This window comes from Pseudorasbora parva, chromosome 5, assembly GCF_024679245.1.
Source record: "Pseudorasbora parva isolate DD20220531a chromosome 5, ASM2467924v1, whole genome shotgun sequence".
Taxonomy (NCBI): domain Eukaryota; kingdom Metazoa; phylum Chordata; class Actinopteri; order Cypriniformes; family Gobionidae; genus Pseudorasbora; species Pseudorasbora parva.
The window spans coordinates 49835106-49852548 of record NC_090176.1 but is presented as its reverse complement, the minus strand read 5'-3'; the positions used below and the strand labels follow the sequence as shown (position 1 = coordinate 49852548).

Genomic DNA, 17443 nt, shown 5'->3' with positions numbered 1-17443 from the left:
AAGGAGCTCTGTGCTATGTCCGAACTGATTGCACTTTATTTTATATGTACTCTTTTTAATATTATTTTGTATTATTTGTAACTGTTTTAATGCATTTTATGTCAATGTTTTATGCATCCTCTTTTTATTATTACTTCATTTTCATGTAAATTATATGTGCTATATAAATAAACTTGCCTTCATTTTAATCAAATTTCATTTAATTAATAGATTAATAACTAACTAATATTTTTATTTTAATAAATGTTTATTTATTTATTTATTTATATTTAATGTATTGCTTTACTCATTACTTTTACTCGTATTATGTTTTTAACAGTTTTTTACTGGTCTTTCTCCCGGTCCAGTTTGAAAGCCCCTGGTTTATTGTACATTATGAGATATTTGTAGCCCAGCTGAAGTCCTGGTTAACGCGAGGAGAGCGAGTGTTTCAGCTGTGCTATGAGGCAGTCATGCAGAAGTGTTTGCTGCAGGTTGTTTGTGTTTGTTGTTTGACACCTGCGCGTCTTCAGAGCGATCGCTAGTGTCTCTCTCACAAGTTCATGCAACGTTTTAAAAGAGAAAGACATCGTCCGAGTAGTTTGATATCCGCAATTCTATTCAGTCTTCCTATCTAGAGTAGAATAAACACGCAGCTTTGTTCTGTTATTATTGAAAAGGCTTTCACAGCTGGCCTTCACATGCTCATTCCGGGTACTGATTGCTTTTATTATGGGGTTTTTAATCTAGAGAATCTGGCATTTATTGGAATTGATTGAGTGGTAGAAGCAGCTGTAAAGGTGCTTTCATATCCTAAACATATTAAGATTTTGAATAGAAATAATGCATTTTACTAGCCTGACGTGGTCATACTCAGCTCTAGTCAGAATATAAGTCTGATGCTCCATTGGGCTGTGATTATGGGGCGTGTTTCAACCGAACTAGGAAAGACATCCATTGGATACAACCAATCAGAGCAACGAAGCGACGTCAACAGAGCTAAACTGACCTGTGTTGCCAAGTCTGCATTTTTTTCCGCGGGTTGTTTTCTATGTCCACGTGTTGAAGCGACCATTATGTGATATATAGACCCATGAGTGTGAATTTTAGCAGCAACCTTGCCAAAATAACACACATTTTACCCCCCAAACACAATTTTTTCCCCGGAAACCCCCCTGAGAAGCTATTGTTTAGGGCTAGTAGTTGACAGGTTTTGTTGTAAAACCTTGGCAACCCTGTCTGCACACACGCTGGAATAAACGATCTTAGCCGATGTTGTAAAAAAATAAAATAATTTAATGATACACAGAGTACTTACCCAACATGATCATCATTTCTGAGAGAAATAGTGAAGGTGATGCAGATACGAACAAGCTCTCCATTTAGGATTTGAACAAATTTAACTCAAGCCCCTTTGATGACGTGATGATTACGTTACTGTTGATCATCTGTCCATCATCGTCTAACGTCTGCCCTGATGATTTCATCAGTCAGAAAAGTTTCTCTTTGGAATAAATGATTATGGGGTGGCAGTGGCTCAGTGGTTCATGTAGGTTGTCTATAAACCGAAAGGTTGGTGGTTCAATCCCCGGTTCCACCTGACCAAGTGTCGACGTGTCCATGAGCAAGACACCTAACCCCAGCTGCTCCCGATGAGCTGGATGGCGCCTTACATGGCTGACATCGCCGTCGGTGTATGAATGGGTGAATTTGAGGCAAAATGTGAAGCGCTTTGGATGGCCATAGGGTCTGTTAAAAGCGCTATATAAATGCAATCCATTTACCATTAAAAGTTATCGTCCATTGTGTGAATGGGCCTTAAGAGACTGACGATCCCCGTTCTTTAAATATTATTTCAATTAAATTAATTAATTTAAAGTGCATTTACAAAGAGTTTGTTTTTTCACAATATTAATGCAATCCAATAATTGCTCTATAGTGGCTAAAAGTGATGTCCATCCTGGGAAAATTGAGATATTCCCCTTTTGTTCAAATCTTATTGAAAATGTGTTAAAGATTTTATAAGTGTATTGTGTATTTGTGCTGGGAGTCAATTGTTTTATTAGTAGTAACGCAATGAAACATGCCAAATTGACATGACTGTCATGCAAAGAATGTATGAATACATGCAAAAACAGGAGAACCACTGAAATATTTATAACAGATCGTTTGCTTTTTCCTGTGAGCTTTTCTTTTCTTTTTGCATAGTAAATTAAAACCTGACAATAATAATTTTGTCAGAAATACCTTAACCAAGCTTGGGGTTTTGTTGTTCCCTCATATTTAAAATATATTAAGTTCCCCTGTAGTCAATAATTGTATCACTTTGATCACCAAAATGACTATTTAAATTTTTTCCCTTCATAACGTAAAATGGCTTGAATATAACTCTTCAACTTTCCCTCATTTAGTATGCACAGTTCAATGAATATGCAAATGAGCCCCGCCTCCACTCACTCACACCAGCTGGTTGATGCCAGATCCACTGGTTGATGATCTCATGTTGACCTGACTGGTTACAAGGTGGTAACCATCATTCAGTCATTTTTTGTGTGTGGCTTCAGAAGATTTGGATTAACCCTCTGGAGTGGTATGGATTAATTTCTCACTGATTGCTTGTTTGTTTGCTCACTTGGGTCTTTCCTTGAATTATTGTTCAGATATATATACAGGGAGTGCAGAATTATTAGGCAAGTTGTATTTTTGAGGATTAATTTTATTATTGAACAACAACCATGTTCTCAATGAACACAAAAAACTCATTAATATCAAAGCTGAATATTTTTGGAAGTTTTAGTTTTTAGTTTTAGCTATTTTAGGGGGATATCTGTGTGTGCAGGTGACTATTACTGTGCATATTAGGCAACTTAACAAAAAACAAATTTATACCCATTTCAATTTTTTTTTTTTTACCAGTGAAACCAATATAACATCTCAACATTCACAAATATACATTTCTGACATTCAAAAACCAAACAAAAACAAATCAGTGACCAATATAGCCACCTTTCTTTGCAAGGACACTCAAAAGCCTGCCATCCATGGATTCTGTCAGTGTTTTGATCTGTTCACCGTCAACATTGCGTGCAGCAGCAACCACAGCCTCCCAGACACTGTTCAGAGAGGTGGACTGTTTTCCCTCCTTGTAAATCGCACATTTGATGATGGACCACAGGTTCTCAATGGGGTTCAGATCAGGTGAACAAGGAGGCCATATCATTAGATTTTCTTCTTTTATACCCTTTCTTGCCAGCCACGCTGTGGAGTACTTGGACGCGTGTGGTGGAGCATTGTCCTGCATGAAAATCATGTTTTTCTTGAAGGATGCAGACTTCTTCCTGTACCACTGCTTGAAGAAGGTGTCTTCCAGAAACTGGCAGTAGGACTGGGAGTTGAGCTTGACTCCATCCTCAACCCGAAAAGGCCCCACAAGCTCATCTTTGATGATACCAGCCCAAACCAGTACTCCACCTCCACCTTGCTGGCGTCTGAGTCGGACTGGAGCTCTCTGCCCTTTACCAATCCAGCCACGGGCCCATCCATCTGGCCCATCAAGACTCACTCTCATTTCATCAGTCCATAAAACCTTAGAAAAATCAGTCTTGAGATATTTTTTGGCCCAGTCTTGACGTTTCAGCTTGTGTGTCTTGTTCAGTGGTGGTCGACTTTCTGCCTTTCTTACCTTGGCCATGTCTCTGAGTATTGCACACCTTGTGCTTTTGGGCACTCCAGTGATGTTGCAGCTCTGAAATATGGCCAAACTGGTGGCAAGTGGCATCTTGGCAGCTGCACGCTTGACTTTTCTCAGTTCACGGGCAGTTATTTTGCGCCTTGGTTTTTCCACACGCTTCTTGCGACCCTGTTGACTATTTTGAATGAAACGCTTGATTGTTCGATGATCACGCTTCAGAAGCTTGGCTATTTTAAGACTGCTGCATCCCTCTGCAATATATCTCACTATTTTTGACTTTTCTGAGCCTGTCAAGTCCTTCTTTTGACCCATTTTGCCAAAGGAAAGGAAGTTGCCTAATAATTATGCACACCTGATATAGGGTGTTGATGTCATTAGACCACACCCCTTCTCATTACAGAGATGCACATCACCTAATATGCTTAATTGGTAGTAGGCTTTCCAGCCTATACAGCTTGGAGTAAGACAACATGCATAACGAGGATGATGTGGTCAAAATACTCATTTGCCTAATAATTCAGCACTCCCTGTATATATATTATATCTCTCTTTGTAAATCTTCCTTTAAAAGATGTTATATAAATGTAATCTTGCCCACTGAATGAGCTCACATGCATATCAGATATAAAATTATTTTAAAGGATTAGTCACTTCAAAATGAAAATGTCCTGATATTTTACTCACCCCATCTCATCCAATATGTCCGTGTCTTTCTTTCTTCAGTCAAAAAGAAATTAAGTTTTTTGAGGCAAACATTCCAGGATTTTCTCCACATAATGGACTTCAATGGGAACCAACGGTGACCGATCAGACGAGGAATAGGGTCTTATCTGGATTCTAGATAAGGCTAAATAAGACTTTATTTAGGTTAAAAAGGTTTTTTTGTTTGTTTTGTTTTGTTTTTGTAAATATCCGATAGTTTGTCTAGATCAGACTCTATTCCTCTGGGATCGGTCAGAGCCTCTGAAGCTCTTCCTCTGAAACTGCAGTGATTTGGACCTTCAACCGTTGGTTCCCATTGAAGTCATTTATGTGGAGAAAAATACTGGAATGATTTCCTCAAAAAAACTTAATTTATTTTCGAAGGAAGAAAGAAAGCCATGAACATCTTGGATGAGATGGGGGTGAGTAAAATATCAGGAAATTTTCATTTTGAAGTGAATTAATCCTTTAATAATACAAAAGCTTCAGCGGTTTTATTTAGAAAACAAAATACACTACAGCATCTAATTTATGGAAAATAAAACACGACCCAGGCAGTACACTGAGGTACAAGTGGGGTGAAAACATTAATAATACCTCAAATGAATAATTAATTCACCACAGACCTAATTTATAGAAACCCTCACACCAGACCACGGCATCCATTAAAAACACCACATGCATAAAAAGCATTCAAACAAAAAACTCTGCAGTCGCCATTCATGACATGAAGACCATGCATATGTCATTACCTCCCAATACACGTGTCGAACAAAAGGGACTCGACATATGCGGAGCACACACTGATCCCAAGAACATATGAACACCATGTTAAATAAATACACTAGAAGACAAGACTCTAAAATCAACAGATAACAATCACGCCAGTCCTACAGTAAAAATATACACACGTTAGGTTAGCACATTCTGAAACAGACACAATAAATATAAACTATCGATTCGGGTACTACCTCATCTTACTGTCTTGTGTTATCCACTGATATAAAAGCCATCAGTCCCACTCCTGAAGCATCTAAAAGCTGCAACAAACAAGGAACATAACATTACGATAGGAAAATAAACCAAACCACGAGAGCAGAGACTGCCTTGCCTTAGCAGTTTGTTTTATTCGCTGCTATAATCGTCACTGTGAACCATTAGCAGCTTCACGTTCACCGCCTTGTTTTTTTATTTTTCTCTCTTTTAAAATAGTTCTTTCACCTGGTTAAATTTGTGTGACAATTATTAATCAGCCTTCACTCAAAAAATATTGTATGATGCTGTTCACTTTATTTAAGCAATTCATCGCCATTATATCAGGTTTCTGGTTCAAATGTAATTGCTTCATGTTAAATGGACTTAAAACCGTTACTCTTTGACATAACTTAATGTTTAAATGTTTAAATAACATGTTTCAATAAAGTAACCCAAACAAACAGGACTTACACTTCCCATCATGCTTTGCAAAGGGGCTGAATATTCGGAGAGTAAATGTTTAAATAGTGCTTTTTTATGCATTTTTAACTAGATGAGAAAATGGAGAGACTTTTAAATGTTTAATAATATTTATTTAAAAGTTTGTGTTATGTTAGTAGAGCCTGTGATTGGGGCAAGGATCTGCTAATAACAATTAAAGTTGTTTTAATAATAAAAAACAACTACTTTGGGCGTGCCATAGATGTAACAAAACCATCTTCTGGCTAGCAGATAAGACAATTTTGTACAAAAAAATATCTTGTTAGATAACATTTTGTAATTTTGTAATTTTAAATTTGTAATTAAACTGGATTACTTGTTATGGTTTTTGTTTGATATTTATTTTAGAATAATTTACCTTTTTTTGGACAAAAGTAAGAATGTTAACCTGATTCAACCAAATAGCATTGAATGAACCTTACGTAAAAAACTTTTACTGTTTTACTTTTACAAGTTTACGGAAATAAACAATGTTAATTAAATTCAACATAAACCAGATACGTGGAACCTGTTGACTTAAAAAAATTAAAGTAATCCAACATATCATTTTTTGAGTGTTCTTTGGAGCTTTAATGCACAAATGGGATAATGGGTGCGCTGTTCATTGTTTAGTTTTTTTAATTAATGTTAAAATGCTTTCTCCTATACCAGCTTAAACTGCAGCAATGACTAGACACGGCTCATAATAGTTTAACACAATGAATCCTCTACCAAAACAAAACATTTAATGACAATAGTGTATTATTATATTATTGTTGCAACATTTGTAAATATCAGATGATATTTCAGTGCCGCTAAAAAGCTCTCTTCCTTTATTCTCTTCGTGCGTTGATGCCGAACTTCAGCTGAATGTATTTGACATTATGATGCCTTCACAAACATAACAATCACATATACAGGGCAATTATATTAGATTCATTATAAATCATCTTTTGTGTATTAGTTTCTCTGCTCTGTATTGAAAATGAATGCACACAATGATGTCCGATCCGATGCAGGGAACCATAAAATCAGCCCTGCGTTTGGAGAGATGTCACTGTAGTTCAGTGTTTGTGTGCCGTGATGGGATATAATGATGTGGTTCATTACTGGGTTATGGCTGTGCAATCATTATTGTAAAAATCTGAAGCATAGTCATGTTTATGGTTTGATATAAAAGCGACAGAGTAAAGACATTTTTATAATGTTCCTTAAATATTTATATTTCAAATAAATGCGGTTCTTTTGAATATTCTATTAAATGAAGAATCCAGACTTTTTTTTACCACATTTTTCCCAAAATATGAAGCAGCACAACTGTTTTCAAAATTGATAATAATCATAAATGCTTCTACAGTCCCTGACAAAAGTCTTGTCGCTTATCTATTTTCTAGAAATACCTGATATTAACCTGACTTTTAATTAATTAATTGGTATTAGAAATATCTCATATGAAAAGCTAAAACCCTCCCAAATGATGTTTAATGCACTGAAATAAATAATTTTCATAGAAAAAATATTTATCATTTAATCATTTACTGCAAATACAAAAATATGTCAGCAAATTAAGTTGTGGTGCTGTGAGATCCAAATGTAATATCTTGTATGACTTCCATGAGCTTGAAGGACTGCATCCATGCGGTTTGGCAAGGATTCATACAATTTATTGATGAAGTCATCAGGAATAGCTAAGAAAGCAGTCTTGCATGCCTCCCAGAGTTCATCAATATTCTTTGGTTTCGTCTTCCATGCGTCCTCTTTCATCCTACCCCACATATGCTCAATGATGTTCATGTCTGGTGACTGGGCTGGCCAATCCTGGAACATCTTGATCTTCTTCGCCTTGAGGAACTTTGATGTGGAGATGGAAGTATGCGATGGAGCACTGTCCTGCTGCAGAATTTGGCCTCTTTTATGGTTGGGAATATAAGAGGAAGCTTAGATTTCTTGGTATTTTAGACTATTGATGTTGCCTTCCACCCTGCAGATCTCTCGCACACCCCCATACTGGATGTAACCCCAGACCATGATTTTTCAGCCACCAAACTTCACTGTTTTCTGGGTGAATCTCGGATCCATTCGGGCTCCAGTAGGTCTCCTGCAATATTTGCGGTGACTGTGGTGTAATTCAACAGAAGATTCATCTGAAAAATCCATCTTCTGCCACTTTTCCATTATCCATCCTTTTAGCAGGCTGTGGGCCTTGGCAAATGCCACACAGTTTTTCAATTGTCTTTTGTTTAGTGCTGGCTTCTGGGCACTGATTCGACCATGGAGGCCATTTCGAGACAGAATCCGACAAACTGTTCTGGTTGACACAGGGACTTCAGGTGACCAGGTCTCGTGGAGCTCTGCTGCAGTGGAAAATGGGCTGGCCTTGGATTTTCGAGCCAACAAACGGTCCTCTCGAGCAGTTGTCTTGCGGGGTCTGCCTGACCTGGGCTTGTCAAAAATGTCTCCAGTCTCTTCAAATCTTTTTTTAATCCTCTGTACTTGACGCTGAGACACATTGAAGGTGTCTGCCACATCAGCAGTGGATCTGGTCTTCATCCTCTTGATAATCAAAACTTTAGTCTCAGGGTAATCTTAGGCATGTTTGCAGAGGTCTAGTTGCAGTTGATGTGAAGGTCTAGTGTACTGGGGTTCTTTTTATACACACTTGAGACCTAATTGATCCATTATTAGTCACAGGTGAAGCTCATATGACAAGGTGACAACACTTATGTCTTTGCAAAAATTGACTCAATGGGCTTTACCAAGCTGTGAATATTAGAATACTTTTTGAAAGTTTAGTTTTTCAATGAAACATTATCACAAAAGCTGGTGGGATTAAAATGAGCCATTTCTTGTAAAAAAAATCTTGATTAGAAATATATTTCAGCGGCACTTTAGGTCAAATTGTACACAAGCGACAAGACTTTTGTCAGGGACTGTATTTGAATGATTAGTGAAGGATCATGTGACACTGAAGACTGGAGTAATGATGACAAATTCAGCTTTGATCACAGGAATAAATTAATATATAAAAATAGAAAACAACTAAATGATACAAATATTTCAAAATTGTTACTGTATTTTGATCAGATAAATGCAGCCTTGGAAGAGAGTTCAAAAAACAACCCAAACTTTTGATTGGTGGTGTACTCATCTTGAATGATCTTGCCTTTAACTCTTGTTAGCGACACCACATGCTCTGATATGTGTAATTGCAGGGCCTTAGACATGTGACCCGTGTTGCCGACTATTGATTGGAAAGTAGCTTAAGCCTGTTTAAAAAGTTGCTAGATGACATAATGCGCCAGTTTATAGTGTTTTCTCTGCTAATCCATGCTTGCATATTGTAATTTTAATGAATAGCCAAATGACTGTCCAATTAAGCTGTTTGCCATTTACATATTTTCTGTCAGACAACTGAACTTGTATGATATACTGACAGACTAACAATCAAAAAAGTTACTAGATTTGTCACTTATTGGAAAAAAATAAAGTTGCTACTGGGGTCTAAAAAGGTGCAAATCTTGTGACAAAGTTGGCAACACTGGATGTGACTCGAGCTCAAATCTTACTTGTTTAATGGATGGATGAAAAAATCAACACTCAAAAAAAACCTGATGTGAACAAACTATAGGAATGCATTGTTTCTATTCAGAACCGTGTGTGTTTGTGTGTGTGTGTGTGTGTGTGTGTGTGTGGGCATGTTTTTGTGACATATGAGGACACAAATGTGTATAATGACATTGGGGCTGTGTGTGTGTGTGTCTGTGTGTGTGTGTGTGTGTGTGTGTGTGTGTGTGTGTGTGTGTGTGTGTGTGTGTGTGTGTGTGTGTGTGTGTGTGTGTGTGTGTGTGTGTGTGTGTGTGTGTGTGAGCCATTAGCCATTAGCTTTCATCAGTGAGAGGAAATGTTCCTGTCTGTTTTTGGTGCTTCGCATAAGCAGCAAGAGAGAACTAATTTCTGTATGCATGCGCCCTCTGAGAGACATCTTCTGAACACACACACACACACACACACACACACACACATAAAACAAGCACATAAAGCCACTGCTCATACAGAGTTCATTTTGATGCATTATTGTGCTTTAAAGGTCAAATACACACACTTATGTGTCAAAATGCCTGACTGTTTACTTGTCTTCAGTAAGTTTTTTAGTTAGACTGGCGTTATTTTTTTGTGATATGATGAACCCCTAGTTGCAATAGAGGTTTCCAGAGGCCAGATGTTGTGTTCTGATGTCCATTTTATAACCCTGACATTGTCCAGACCTTTCAGTTATATATAGAAATATTGTGCACAATGTCATTGCTGACATTTGCTTATGTGGACTTACAGTTTATTGCATTTATGGATTTAGTGTTCACACGTGTCTTCTGTCTTCTGCTGCAATAGTAAACGCTATTGATTATCGTGTTTCGTGGCTTGTGAGGGAATGCAGGTGACTCAAGCGTACAAACCTGAGGGCTGCCGCTTATTTGAGAGACAAATGATGATTGGGTGAATCTTTTCGTCCCTTTGACCGTCCTATGTGCCCTCAGCGAGGTCAAAGCAAGCAGCCATTACACGTGTTGTCTCGCTAAATATAGCGGCGCTCTCTCTCTCTCTCTCTTTCTTTATACACGTGTACAGACACTCACACCCAAGGTTCGATGAGTTCTTTATTTTATTTTTGCATTATTGCCATCGACTGAAATCACAGCTAATGCCAAATCATTCTTCAGAGCTGCAGTTTTAGCACATCACAGTGACTTTTTGAAACCCTTCCCTCATGAAAATAACTCTGAATTAGATTCAGTCACAGACGGTTCTGCAGACAGAGAGCGAGAGTTATAACCTTGAAGTCTTTGTTTGGGTCTGTTGATAGTTCCAGTATTTAAATGATTTATGATCCACTGAAATGAGAGCGATTATCTGTGACTGAATGCATAATGTGCAGGTATGACTCTCCTTTAACCTGCTAAAGGCACAGTGTGTAAGTTTGGCCACTAGAGTTCGCTTATGCACAAAGGTGTAGCTTGATGACGCGATGAATGACCGTGAAATCATCTTCCCCTACACAGCCGATGTGCAATCTGACATTATCGAGTATATCCTTCACACACACCCAGAGGGTGTGTGCACACTTACACTACAGGATGTAGTCTCATTTTGAGGATTACATAGACTACTGCGGGTGCACGCTTTAACTGCATGTGAGTCTAGATATTTATATCATTTAATATTTTTAATAAACATCACAGGAAGAATTCAGATATCTAGCATAACAATGGTTACAGGTTTACTAAACAAGAATTTAATATTAAGTGACTTACATTTTAGACACAATATTGCCCATTTTTACTCCATTTCGCCAACGAGAATAGTTCAAAGCAACGTCGCAGCACTGTAATCGCATCTCTGAGCTGCACATGCGGTTTTTCCTTAATGAACAAATCAGCTTTTTGAACGAATCAATGATTCAGTGACTAATATAGATTAAGATTGTCAAATGATTCGTTTCTGGCGGTTTTAATTTCACATTTAAAGAATCTTTTCATATTTTAAATAATTTTAAATATCAGTATTCAACGTCATGTGTTAAAAACATCAAAACATTATTTTTGCATAACTGCAGGTTCTTTGTCACCTCTAAGCTCATTAAACAGTAAAGTGTAAATGCCAATTCAAATGCAGCTTCTGTTTCCTCTCCAATGCGAAGATGAATTTTGTTGATACTTATTTAATTTGATTGGTAACAGCCCTGTTGCGTCTTATTATTTTAATTTAATATGATTAAATTCATGAAATGAACACAAAATGATGCATGTATATAATTAAGTTAAAAAAAAAAAAAAAATATATATATATATATATATATATATATATATATATATATATATATATATATATATATATATATATACATATATATATGTGTGTGTGTGTGTGTGTGTGTGTGTGTGTGTGTGTGTGTGTGTGTGTGTGTGTGTGTGTGTGTGTGTGTGTGTGTGTGTATGAATATAAATACTCTCAGCAAAATATCGTCTAATTATCATTATCGAGAAAATCCCAGAAAATATTGAGATATAATTTTTGGTCAATATCGCACACCCCTAGCATGATCACATCTAAATTTTTCAGTTGGCCATATTTTAATTTCTGTGAATCGATGCAATTTAATTCACAGAAATTCAATTTGGCCAACTAAAAAATTTAGATGTGATCCGTCACTAGAAAAATGTTTAATTGGAGATCTGAATTTTTTTTTTACAGTGTATGGAAACATCAGACAAGACTTGGATACCCACATGGTGGCCGATATAGGTCCAAAATCTGAACTGTTATATCTAGGGTTGGATACCAAAACCCGGTGCTAATATAGCACCAGTACCTATATTACCGGTACGTACCGGACCGAATCAGAACGCAGATTCAGTTCCTCATTTCAGTGCCGCCCACTTAAGCACTATTCGCACGGGATTAGTATTATCTAGGGACTTCGGTGATTTAGAAATGACTCCCACACATCTGAGTTTTGCGTGGCACATTCGCACGGGAAAAGCAAAGCCTGGGATTTTACTCGAATTTATTGATTAATTTCCCGGATATGATGTCAAGACTTGTAAATGTTGACGTGTATGAAATCATAAACAGTCATATGTATCGATATCGTTTTGATAGTTTTATAATAATGAAAATAACAGACACTACAATAAAAACTGAACTGAGCACAGACAGCAGGAGTCAGATATCACGAGTGAGAAGCTGACAATATACGGCGGAAGATTCAGTTTCAAAGCTAAATGTAAAAGCGCCCATTTAAGCCAGCTTGTCATTGTGCTGTTCTGTTGTTATGTTTTTCATTAAGAAAAGTATTGATATTAATATTCAACCCACCATTCAAGCAATTTGCTCCCACATTAGTAGCCTACTCATTCTAAAGTGAAAGTATCCGTGTGGGTTTTCATAACGGTGTGCATTATGAACGCAGCCTCCATTCTTCGTGAAAGATAAAGATAGAAATGCGCACAAGAAACAGAAACCTTGCAAAAATGATATACGATCCGCCTAATCCTGGCCAACTCACAGAGATGCCGATTCGCACAGGACTAATATTATCACAGGACCTTGGACCTGAAATATGGTAGGTACGGGGTAATTTTTACTTTACAAATTACTGACATTGCCGATTCTCTGCTATTATTACAAATCACCAGAGGTCCCTAGATAATACTAGTCCCATGCAAATGTACTTTCACGCTTTGGCTGACGCTGAGCCAGAGACCGACCCGCTCAACACTCGTCACATATCACTACTATTCAACGATCATGTTTATTTTAGTTTTCAGAGATTTAAATGCACAAAAAAAAACGATATAGCTGAGCTGTTATACAGCGCTATTGTGGCTGCTGTGTGTCATGAGAGAAGCATGATGCGTCACCATGGAAACAAAAAGGCTGCGTTCTAAAATTACTTATTTAATTATTATTTAAACTTTTAATAAATTGTTCAATTTAAAGAATTAAAAAATAAATCAGTAAAAAGCCATTCTTTATTGTCATCCACAGTCGTTTTGTTAAACCAATCATGTATTGGTTTAGGCACCGGTACCGTTTTAAAAGTACCGGTTTGGCACGGGTATCGTAACAAACCCGAGCGATACCACACCCTAGTTATATCCCCTCGTTTGTGTTTTATTACATTCGCTGCTGAACTCCATGTGAAGAATTGACGAGCTCTCTGACTGCATTTCATCCTGAACGAGCCATTAGCTTTCATCAGGTTTGAAGTTGGCAGAACACAGCAGGGGGAGAAGATGAATGACGTCTCCACAGCTGCTTCTCAGAACATTTGAGGTGGTATGAGCACTAAAGTGTTGGAGCAGAAGGCCTTGATCCATCAGACAGAAACCGTGACTCCAATTCAACTAGTTTAAACATCATAGAGTCTGAAAAACTGCTGGTCTTTGGGTGTGTTTTAAACTAACGTCTAAGTACCTCTCATACGAGACATTTACCCAGATCATTTAGACTCGCCCACCAGCGAACTCAAATGAAAGCTTTATTAACGGCTTCAGTAAAGCATTACCGCCACATTCTTTCCCCTATGATTTATGAAGCATCTGAAGAAATAACGTGTGTGTTTCTGTTTCCTGAAGGATCTGGGTGGCATGAGTCCTCCCCAGAGGAACTGGAAAGGGATTGCGATCGCTCTGCTGGTTATTCTGGTGGTCTGTTCTCTCATCACCATGTCTGTGATCCTCCTCACTCCAGGTACAGCAAACCCAAAATAATGAATTTCATCATCATATTATTTATTATTATTCCAACCTGGTCTCATTGGCAAAACGTACCTGTGGTAACGCTTTTGCAAACCACAAAATACTTACCAATAGGTGCATATTGCGACAGTTTCAAATATGAAATGAACAACAGAGGCAGTAAAACCGCAGTATTTGTTATTGTTTTCTTTTTTTTTTTACCATAGTCCATATTCGATTTGTAAACGAATACATTTTGGAGTTTGCGTCACTTAACCAGCTCCTGTTAAGCTTGCTCGGTAGCTCAGCTGGTACAGATTTGTACTTGCAATACTGAAAGCTCGGGAACGAATCCCGTGACAAATGAGTAATGATAAAAGAACTCAAAGCTCAAAACGACATGATACAATCTTATTGTCACATTTGCTTTTGTTAACACTATCGGGTAGGTTTAGTGTCGGTGTATGTTAAATAGGGTGACCAGATGACATTGGCTGAAATTTGGGACGGGGGGGATGTTGAAGAGATGGGCGGCTTCTATGATATTATACTGCGTAATAATTCTAGCCTATAATAAAAGATAATGAATTTCAAACCTGAACCAAGTGCTTTTAGTCTGTTAGTCTTTAGTCTGCCATAAAAAGAACTTAGAAAAAAGATGCTGCAGCCAATGAGCAGCCGGCGGGGTGTTGCAGGACGCCTCAACCTCCGCAGACAGTTTTTAATGTTTATCAGACAATAACTACTCAAGATTTTGCTTTAGTATAATTTTCGGGACAATTAGGGCCAGATTCGGGATTCGGGACAACAGTGTAGATTTCAGGACTGTCCCGAATTTTTAGGGTGACATCTAGTCACCCTAACGTTAAAAAACTAACGCAACAAAAAAAAAACTGATTCACGCACATCTGTTCTGGAAAAAAACTACACTTTTAGCGTCACCCAGTGGACATTTCACTTTGAAACTGTTGCGATATGCACCTATTGGTACGTAATTTGTGGTTTGCAAAAGCGTTACCACAGGTACGTTTTGCCAATGTGACCAGGTTGCATTATTCATTGAAGTGCTCCGGTTCAACCTGGAGTCTTGCAAACTTTGGGTTACACTTTATTCGATAGTCCAACTAAACTGCAAAAAGCATAAAGTTTTGCCTGGAAAAAAATGTGTGCACATCTACATTTAAAATTATGGAGGACCAACCCTGCACAAATAAAAAAAAAAAAAAAATGAATGAATGAATAAGTAAATAAATGAATAAATAAATAAATATACACATATGTAAATTAATAAACACATAAATAGATAAATAAATGTGATAATAGGAAAATAAATAACAGAATAAACGACTTGATTAAATAAATATGATTAATTTTTAATCAAATAAAATGTTGTATTATCTTTCCCTTAATTTATTATTTTCTGCTTTTATTTAAAAAAAAATATTTTTAACTTTTATTTATTTGTTAATTAATTTTAACATTCATTTTTATATTTATTTGTATATTTATGCGTTCATTTATTTTTTACATTTATTTTTCCCACATGTATTTATTTTTACATTTATTGATCGATTGATTCATTATCTTTTTCTTTTCCCGTGTGCAACTTGTAAATGAGGAGGGTGGTCCTTGTGTAGCTTCAGCACATCATTGGTTGAGAGCTCACCACAGTCAATGAAGCTCACGCATGCAGAATCAGACCAGCTGAGGAGAGTTGTCAGTAAATGACGGCCGCATAGTTACTTCACAGACACTAAACAACTTCAATGTTTCCAAAAGTTTGACCCCTTTGAGAGATACATTTCAATGGTACTTATCAGAAGAAAGTGCGATGGACTCGTCCCACCTTATTACCATCTGACTCGCGGGTTTTGAATGTGCTGGGACATACAGTGTTTTGCAGCGTGTCTATTACAGCGTGTCAACATTTCAGTCTTTACCTCCACATCCATATCGGAAAATAACTCTCCTAAAACATCGATAAGCACATCTAATTTTAACAACAGTAATTTGATGCGTTGTTTGTTTTCGACTTCATTCGCTAAGTAGCACAACTCTCTAACGTTAGCTGTTAGTGAAACGTCCACCATAGTATACACATGCAAAGGCTGAACTTAAAACCTGTCGAGTTCAAAATCACTACTATAAATATCACTACTATAAGGACCACTGGAACTTCTCTCAATGGGTCAAACTGTTGGAAACATCGATACGTTTGTTTAGTGAAAGAACTATGCGGCTGTCATTTACTGACAACTCTCCTCAGCTGGTCTGATTCTGCGTGCGTGAGCTTCATTGACTGTGGTGAGCTCTCAACCAATGATGTGCTGAAGCTACACAAGGACCGCCCTCCTCATTTACATGTTGCACACAGAAAAAGAAAAAGAAATGAATCAATCGATCAATAAATGTAAAAATAAATGCATGTGGGAAAAATTAATGTAAAAAATTAATGAACGCATGAATATAAACATTTATGTAAAAATAAATATAAAAATAAATGTTAAATTTAATTAACAAATAAATAAAAGTTAAAAATATATATTTTTATAAAAGCAGAAAATAATAAATTAAGGGAAGGATAATACAAAATTGTATTTGATTAAAAATGAATCATATTTATTTAATCAAGTCATTTATTCTGTTATTTATTTTCCTATTATTACATTTATTTATCTATTTATGTTTTTATTAATTTACATATGTGTATATTTATTTATTTATTCATTTATTTACTTATTCATTCATTCATTTATTTAATTTTAATTTGTGCAGGTTTGGTCCTCCATATAAAATAACGAACTTGAGTGCGCAAAAGACACAAAATGTGAGGTGTAGTGTGCAATCTGAATGCCTTAATCTAGCGCATGAGCGAAACAGTTTATCATTAACATGAAAGAAAGCGCAGAAACAGGGAAAGTGAATTTAGGGCAGGATAAAGAGCAAAAAAAGGACAGATAGGCCACATTTACACTGCTGTGGCCGGTTGCACCAGCAGTGCGTAAGTTACAACTTAGCCTAGTTTTGACGTAAATGGGCACTAAGTTACAACTTATGCACTACTAAATATTTTTGCGTTGCACCATTAAAGGACAGCTCCGGTGAGAAATGACCCTAGGGGTAATTAACAGATGGTTACAGACTAGATCATTCTCTGGGATGCGTTTTCATGGAAATCGAATGTAAAGAGTTTTATCTCTAAACATAGATTATCTTATAACACTTGTCTATGGGGCACAGGGTAAGTGAAATTAAATCGCTAGTTAACACCACTAACAAGGCTAAAAATAGCCTCACACTAACACGGCAGCATAATGAGGGTCCCTACATGCAAACCGAAGCATTGAGAACGTTGTAAGTGTACAAACAGTTTAATAAG

General features: G+C 36.9%; 1 protein-coding gene across 2 annotated transcripts in view; it reads left to right on the top strand.

Moving 5' to 3' along the window:
• The window catches only part of LOC137075725 (inactive dipeptidyl peptidase 10-like), a 94300-nt gene that overhangs the window by 31892 nt on the left and 44965 nt on the right, over positions 1-17443 (top strand). For both annotated transcript variants that reach the window (XM_067444634.1, XM_067444635.1), the window contains exon 2: positions 13963-14077. In XM_067444634.1, the coding sequence (XP_067300735.1) occupies positions 13963-14077 (115 nt within the window). The remainder of the gene's footprint in view (positions 1-13962; positions 14078-17443) is intronic.